The sequence below is a fragment of the Nestor notabilis genome, unplaced genomic scaffold (assembly GCF_000696875.1).
Source record: "Nestor notabilis isolate BGI_N333 unplaced genomic scaffold, ASM69687v1 scaffold711, whole genome shotgun sequence".
Classification (NCBI taxonomy): Eukaryota; Metazoa; Chordata; class Aves; order Psittaciformes; family Psittacidae; genus Nestor; species Nestor notabilis.
The window spans coordinates 45,631-54,182 of record NW_009913997.1 but is presented as its reverse complement, the minus strand read 5'-3'; the positions used below and the strand labels follow the sequence as shown (position 1 = coordinate 54,182).

General features: G+C 45.6%; 1 protein-coding gene across 1 annotated transcript in view; it reads left to right on the top strand.

Moving 5' to 3' along the window:
- PRKCH (protein kinase C, eta) overlaps positions 1-8,552 on the top strand; it is a 91,194-nt gene that overhangs the window by 80,116 nt on the left and 2,526 nt on the right. The window contains 1 exon segment of the mRNA XM_010023440.1: positions 8,478-8,552. This exon segment is cut by the window's right edge and continues 12 nt beyond it. Within this exon segment, the coding sequence (XP_010021742.1) occupies positions 8,478-8,552 (75 nt within the window).

The window sequence follows — 8,552 nt, the reverse complement described above, 5'->3', positions numbered from 1 at the left end:
TTTTTTTTTTTTTTTTTCCCCCTTAATTGGCCTTTACAGGTTTGTCTGGGGCACTTTAGTCCCTTTTGTACTTGACCCTATGTAAATAGGCCACCCAGGGTTGTGTAATAGATTCCCGGTTCCTCTTGACAAGACCATCAGAAAAGGATTAATTGTTTTCCCAGGCAACCCTAGGGAAATTTTACCATTGCTTAAAACGAGAGTGAGATCATGCCCCCAGACTGTTAACAAGTGCGATGCTCATTCTTCCTCCATGTTTGTGTTACTCTGATGGATGTATTGATTTAGTAATTGACCTACATATCCCCATGTCGTACCTACAGTTCAATTGGAGTAATTTAAAAACAGCAGCTGGAGTTTGATACTGTCTGGGCAGCCCATGCAGCTGCTAACCCACGTGGGAACTCGGGTTGACTCATCAGTTCTGAAAACACAGATTTCTACAGTGACATCTTGACCAAGATATTAGATACTCCATATATCCACTGAATAAAGTTAATTTCTGTTTAATATTATTTATTACTGGAGTACCAAAGGCAGAGGGGTGAAAAATCACTAGCTATTATCAAGGGCCAATATGTATTTGATACCCATGGCCTTTCCATCTGCCTTAGTGTTGATGAGTTATTTGTTGATGAGTGGGGAGGGTCAGGGGAACAGGCAGGTTTCAGCGAAGCAAGGAAGTTTGTAGCTCTTCAGCCGATGTTTAATTCCCATATTTTGGGATAAGTTCTCTCCTGATGGTAGTCAGCGATGTTATACCAGTTAACACTACCAGGAGATCTGGGGCCAGGTGTATCTATCCCACATCTGTGTTGCTCTGTCTGGTTTATTTTGCTAGGCTCTTTTGCTCAGCACTGTTTGCTGATATACAGCTAATCCTGCTTGTTTCCTTGGGCTTTGACTGGACAGCATTGAGCAGCTGTTCCTGCACTAGGGGAAAGCGAGATCAAATGTATCTGCTTATTATCCACTGCACTGACACTTTGTCCTTCTTGCCTGCGGCTGGCACATTAAACATGAGATTGCTGTCATGCTTATTGTGACAGTCTTCTGGTTTTTAGGAGCAGGGCTGAAGACCGTTTTTTACCTCCCTTCCCATTCCTCTTTTATCTGGAAAAGGAGATAACAGAGATCACTCACTCTCTTTCTTCCTCGCCTCCTCCTTAAAATGCTTTCAGGGCAGTCTTGTACTTCTTAGCCCTGCCACTGCTGTCACGGAACCTTTTCTGCACTGAAGGATTTCACCTGCTTACAGTTTTCTATAGCCATGATCCCAGCATGGGGGTAGAAGCACACTGTGCAAGTGCGGGTTGCATTCTGGCTCACGATATGCTTTGCAGTAGTACAAATCAGGGCTTTTAGCTGTCAATCCTGCTGTGCCCAGGGTAGGAAGCCAGAATGCCACATGGCCTCTAATGGCTGCAGTCAGAGCAAATCCTCAGTGTAAAACAGAGGTAGCATTCAAGAGAGCCGCAATGACTCTAAGTCCTATTCTCAGCAGCACAATCCTCACTGAAGGTCAGTAGGACTTGGGCTTCCAAGCACCTGGCTCACACCCACAGCCAAATTGCTGCAGTACCAGGCATCAGCTGAGCTGCTGCAAGTACAAGGATTTCCATGGGAGAGCTCTCCACAGCTGACGTCATTTAAGGAAATTGGGCTTGCTCCCCCTAACCCACTTGTGTGTCTGAGTGCTGGATTGCTCCTGTATGGAGGAGTGAGGCATGCTTGTGAGCATCGCCCTGGTGGGACTGTGATGGAGGGTGATGGGAGCCTTGCCCAAGAGAGCAAAGGACAAGACTTGCTCAAAATAAGCAGCTTTTTATTAAAAGATAAATAAAGGGGGGAGGGGGGGAAGTGTCGGCTATGCTAATGCCACCTGGCTTCCAATCTTTAAAAATAATACAGACATTGACAGAGCCATAGAGCCATCTTTCTTTTCCTTCGTTTAGGGGAGCATGAAGGCTAATGAAACCCCAGAGTGTGGGTTTGTTTGCCTTACGTAATAGGCGGCCAAACTGTTTTCAGCAATTGCAGCATTCCGTCCAGAGATTCATGGAGGGAAGCCTTAATTAGAGTAATTGCTCTATTTATATAACGATTCCCTTTTGTCTGAGATCAAATAGATCTTTGAGAAATCTTATTTCCTCTTGAGTTAATTTCTGCCCTGTTAGTTTAGCTCATGAATCTTAATGAAGACGAGCATGTTGGATATCTTCTGATCTCTCTGCTCTCCCTCATTTCTAGAGGGGAGACTGTAGGGTGTTAATCTTCTATGCTGCTGCTTTTTTCTTTGGTAGCAATATGGGAGAAACACCAACAGGCAGATGTTAATACCATGAAGAGGGAAATCTCGCGTTCCTTTAACGGTTTGGGCTTGACTGTTGCATTGGCACAATCCTGAATTCCTCTGAGGCATGTGGTGTGATGGAGAGGATCTGAGACCGAGGATCTGAGACCAAGGATCTGCCATCAATCCTGAAGTCCTCTGAGGCATGTGGTGTGATAGAGAGGAGCTGACACTGAGGGTCTGCTGTCCGGTCTGTGACAGGCTGCCCCTGGGCTCCTGGCAAAATAAAGTGATGAATTTCTCTGGGTCTGTTTCCTGCCTGTGAGATAGGGGATAGCCTCCATCTCTGCTGTACAGTTGTGTTTGAAAGATGAGCTGCCTGGGGGCACAGGCTTTCTCTTACAAGGTAAATGCACCCTGGTGCCTCTAAGACTTTCTTTAATACAAGAAATAATGATTTCAGCCTTGTCTAGGTGGCTGACAGAGTGAAGGGAATGGCTGAGCAGGAAGTTGTATTCCTCTTCCTGAAGTGCATTACTTCTGCGAAGGGGTCTGGGCTTGTTAGCGTATTGCTAGAACATGACACAATTTCACGTAATCTAGTCAGTGTGACATTTCTCATGAAATTAATTGTCCTGATGCAAATAGCACATACATGAGTTAGGTAAAACTTATCAGAGATTCCAGTATTGAGAAAGAGAACTTGTAAATTCAAGGAAATTACTGCTCGGAAACATCTGTTTTGTGCAAACATCCCTTCCAACTTCCAGGCCATTAGACTGATTTGCAAACTCAGCCTCTTGAGACTGCACGTGAGTATTACTGAAGAAGCCTGATACAGCCTTGCCCAGAAGAGACCTGGTCCCCTTGCCAGCATAGTCTGTGCCACATAGTGGATGAAGGGGAGGACCATCATGGGTACCCTTCTTTCCCTCACCTGCTTGTGGGCTGAACTCCCACGGCTGATGCAGGTTTTTCCTAATGGTTGGCACTGGTATGTCATATTTTTCCCTTGTAACTTCTTGGGCCCTCTTTGGACTAGTCTCCAGCTTTTAATTTCTTGTTATGGCTTGCTGCATTTTCTTTCAGTAAATGTTTTCAAATGGTCTCATGAAGTCATGTTTTTGGCTCATTCCAGCTGCTGGTTTTGGCTGCGATGCTGCTGAGAGGGTTAGCTGAGGTCAGTGAGAGCCTTGCTCAACTTTGCTGCTCAGCAAATTGGTGTAGCCTAAAGGGACCCAGACTGAGGATGCTCACAAGAGGCTCTTTAGACTGGAATGGGATAATTCCCTCTGGTTGGATATGATAATAAAGCAAGAGCTTGATGGCCTGGTCCAGACGTAAGATTGATGGTCTTTGCTATTGATTTTCCTGGGAGGTGTCTTGGATTTGAGTGATTACATGTTTCTTTTTGCTCAGGAGCATCTCTGTTTTGCCTTGGTTTTACTGTTGAATTATTTTTTCTCTGTGTTTCTCTGCTGAGCATTGCATGTCAGAGGTTGAGCTTCCTGCTGGATTCTGGGTTATCATGCAAAATTAGAGATAATCAATAAACATTAGGAGGTGACATTTTGCCAGATGAAAAACTTTCAGCTGAACATCTCCTCTCATCATGTGCAAAAACATTGGAGGGTTGTACTTGGAAGGACATTTAGGGCTCCTCAACCTGTGAAGCAGGAGTGAAACCCTGGCCTTCGTGTGGGTGCCAGGAGCAGGCAACACTTTCTAAGACATTTTCCAGCTGTTTTTGAATGCAGCCAAAGGGATCAGGTGAAAAATTAGCTGCCCTTCCCAAAACCTTTCCCCTGCACAGCCTGTATGTGTGCAGAGGGCAGCATCTGTTGGCTCTGGGAGCTCAGCTTTACCCCTCCTCCTGCAGAAGTGCCTCTTATATGGACAGAGATGTGGGTATGGACTCCAGCTACTTATTTCAGAGATGAAGGCTGAGCTTGTAATTGAGTTCCTCAGAAATCCCAAGTTCTTTGTCTGCTTTGCTAGAAGTGCCATCAGATAGCAGAGGTGTCATGAAACGGGCTGTCAGATGCTACTCTATTGCAGCAGAGAAATGTCAGTACTGCCTAAGGTAGAAAGAAAGAGAGGATTCATAGGCTTTCGAGCCCTTGAGAGATCATTACAGTCTTTTGGTTTTTTTGTGAAATAGTGGGCAACACAAACTAAATCTTCAACCATTTCTTTGTCAGTGCAGTAACTTTTAGTGAATCCAAATAGTGTTTGAGAGGACTAGTTATTCATTTTAGTGGAAATTGGCTTCCAAAATTTCATCTTTTAATTTCATATACCTCTTGCAGTAAGGCAGGTAACTATTCCAGTGTAAAACATCAGTACTGTCTCTGTTGGAGTTACCATTAATGCACCTGCTTTTCAGCCCAATTGCCAAATAAAGACTGGAGCCGCTTCCCAGAGAAAACACCCTATCTTCACCGGGCTGTGATGGACCTGCCCCCTCCAAGATTCACCAGGAGCTTTTAGGTAAGGGAGGAGCAGTAGTGGTCCCAGAATACAGGACCATATTTCATGTACTGCATGATGCTGCTCAAAGGCAACATTTTCAGTGCCAGTTCCTGTGCGCAGATGGAAGCAGGAGGTCTCAGTGCAGCGCACAATACATTTATCAGGGGTGTAAGTTAATGATAAGAGACCAACTGTCCTTTGAAATGATATCACACCCTGTGGGTGTTGACCTGTTGGAGTGAGTCCAGAGAAGGGCCACAAAGATGATCAGAGGGCTGGTGCACCTCTCCTATGGAGACAGGCTGAAAGAGTTGGGGTTGTTCAGCCTGGAGAAGAGAAGGCTTCCAATACCTAAAGGAGCTGTTGAGATCTGGAGAGGGACTTTTGACAAGGGCATGTAGTGACAGGACAAGGGGGAATGTTTTTACACTGAAAGAGGGTAGATTTAGATTAGGTATTGGGAAAATAACCTTCACTATGAAGACACTGGTGAGACAGATTGCCCAGAGAAGCTGTGGCTGCCCCATCCCTGGCAGTGTTCAAGGGCAGGTTGGACAGGGCTTTGAGCAACCTGGTCCAGTGGAAGGGGTCCCTGCCCATGACAGGAGTTTGGAACTAGGTGATCTTTAAGGTCCCTTCCAACCAAAAGCATTCTATGATTCCCTTGCTGAATCAGACAAGTTTTAGTTTGATTATGTTGAAAGGGAGGCTTCTTCGTGTAGAATGCATGATTTATATTCACTTTCAAGGTCTTGCTAGCCTGCATTAGGCACTTCCAGTATCTGGAAAACAAGCTCAAAGAAACATGTCCTGAGTTGCTTATGCTGCTGGTGGGACACTGCATCCTTTGATACCCTTGTACTTCAAAGCCCATCTTTTGCAGAGCAAGAGAGGCAGCAGCCTGACAGCTGCAGAAGGTGCTATTTAATCACATGCCCATAGGTTGTCTCATTCCTACTGGAGGCAAGGATTAATTCATAGGGGTTTTGTGGCAGCCCAGTGTCACTCTCAGCAGCCAGCCAGGGGGATGTGTTCCAGCAGTGGGTGAATTTGGAGCCTTCCCTCTCTTCCTGCCTCCTTTGGGCACCCGGTGTGCAATAGATGGTTCCTGGGTTTCTTCATTTGTGGGTTCAGTGCTCAAATGGGAGCTGGCTGGTTGAATTTGAACAGTCATTTTGTTTTGAATGTTATGTTTTGTTTTTTCAGCACTCGAAACAGCCCACCTGAAGGGATGGCACTTGCCTAATCCTCATTGTGCTAACAAAAAGAGTGTTTTAAGCAGACAGGAATGCATTTACATTGGCTCTCAGCTTGTTGCATGGATGCCTTTGTTTGGTACAATTTTGGCATCATGTAGAATAAAACAAGCAAACAGGAATGTAAGTACACTTTTATATCCCAGCCCTCTGAACTGGTCTGGGAATGGGCAGTCCAGTTTAGGCTTTGGTTTTATATGGTTGTGCATGAATGGGAATCCAAGCAAAGCACATTACCAGCCTTTTTCAGAGGTTATTTGCTTTCATTATTTTTTTGTTGTTGTTGTTTTACTTCTCCAGGTTTAGTAGGAGCTTCCTGGTGTAATGGAGTGGTGGCAGGTCAGCAGCCAGGAGGCAAGGAACTTATTCCCAAATCTTCTCTCCTTTTTGTCTTGTCTCTTTGGACTATTTTTGTCTATACCACTCCCAGCACCAGCGAGCTCTGATCTTGTTTGAGCTTTCTAGGTGTTCCAGCAATGCAAATAAGAGCTAGTGAGGTGCAGATATCCATATGTGCAGACAAAGAAGCTGGGCAGGGAATGTCTAGTGAAAGATGGAGCTGCCAGGAGATTTCTGGCCTGTTTTGCAAACCAAAGAAGTTTAGTTCAAGACTTGAAAAGGCTTGTCTAAGCCAGGTTTCCAAGAGATTTTGGCTTGACCCATTTCTTGTTTGGAAACCAAACTGTTGTCTGGGGATCAGTATCCTACAGAAATTTTGGGGCAGAGTCTCTTGGGAAACAAATTGTGTTGGGGTTCTGCTGGTAGAAAGGGAGAAGAATGGGTTGAAAGGCTTGGGAGACAAGTTCTGCTTTTCCTTGGGCCTGATGCTGGAAATGCTGCATAATTGAGGGCCAGAGAGTCCAGGGAACCATGGGAAGACCCCAGCTGCAGAGAGCCATGCCGCCTCTGCTCCTTTCCTGGTGACTGCTCTTACAAATCTGGATGCATTCAGCAGCCCTTTGTACTGCTGTTTGGGGTGGAATGGTGGCAAACAGTTCCGCTGTAGGGAATCCCATGGCAGCACACGTCCTCAAAGGGCTCAGGAGGTCAGGCTGGAGCTGGCGGGTTTGTGCTAATATCAGCAGACTCTGGGGTCCTGCAAGGTCTCAGCTGCAGATGCCACATCTACTTTGGCTCTGAAGCCCCATCAGGATGGGGTTTTGAGCAGACTTCTAAAATAAATCTGGCAGTTGTCTTTTTTCTCTCCGTCTTCTCTCTAGGTGGGGAATGACTAGAGCTTTTATCTGCTCATCCTAGGAGATTTTGTACCTTCTGAAAAGCTCCTGTGCTCAGAATGAAGTTGGTCTCTCGCTGCACCTCCCCTTCTTTTCATTTGCCCATTGCCGAGATGCAGCAGACTTGGTCATTCCTGAAACAGTGACCGATTGTCTGGTTTGGCTGGTTCAGCTATTTGCTAAACATAATGGTCTTTCATCTTCGAGGAAATCGTCTGGACACCTCCACCAGAGTGGAGCTTGCTTTATGCTGCTGTTTCAATAGGCAAATAAAAGCGGCTATTTTCCCAGTTTAAACATAACCTGATTTCTCTAATGAATTAGAAATACTTGTGGGCAGGGGGAAATGCTGTTTTTTTAACTGAATTTTTAAGAACTATAATCCTAAATTAACAAGCCAGCTAGCTCTTTTCCTGCCTAGGGAAAGGATTCCCCTCCTCCCCCAGTATTTCCCTTCCCCTTAAGAAATACTTGCAGCACTCACACTTCATCATTCTTGTTGGGATTAAAGGGCACCCGCCGGGGCCTTCTCACACCATGCATGATGTATGACTTTTCTTATCTCTCCCCAGCAAATCAGGGCACTTTGGCTGAGGTTTGAGATTTCTTTTCACTGGTAGCAGAATAAAAGTGTTACTAAAAGGAATCCTCTTTTAGAATTTCACTATTGAGAGAGGAGACGGTCACCTGTCTGCTCTCATCTGCTCAGGGTTGGGGGGCTCTAAAAGCCAGTGCCTTGCTCATTTTCCTGTGTCTCCTGAGATGACAGGAAGGAAAGCGTAGGCTTCTGGCTGTGCTTCAGCAGGCTGAGGTTTAGGGAAAAGATGCAGCTCAGGACTGACTCCAGTCCAAAGCCTGTCAGGCAGCATTTGAGAGTGAGCTTGTATTCCTGAGAATTTAATATAGAAATAAATAACCATCAAAACCACTGTGCGACATTTATAATGTTGCAAAGGATGTATTTCAACTTTCCTTTCTTATTGTGGTAACCAAGGATTTGACCAAAAGAAAAAGGACCAAGGAAAAATACACCCTGACTTCTTCCTTTAGAGAATGAGTGAAGTTCCTTGCATGCAGCTCTGATACAGTGAAACAGAGAAGTCTGGCCAGCAAGTGGGTTCAACAGGAAAGCTGAGGACAAGCTTTTGTGTGACCGCTAATAGGTCCCTCTCCCATGGCCCTCTGGATGGGAGGAAACAAACAGCCCTTTTTGTTTTGCAGTTCATGACGAAGAACCCCACCATGCGGCTGGGCAGCCCGGGGCTGGGCGGCGAGAGCGCGATTCTGCGGCACCCC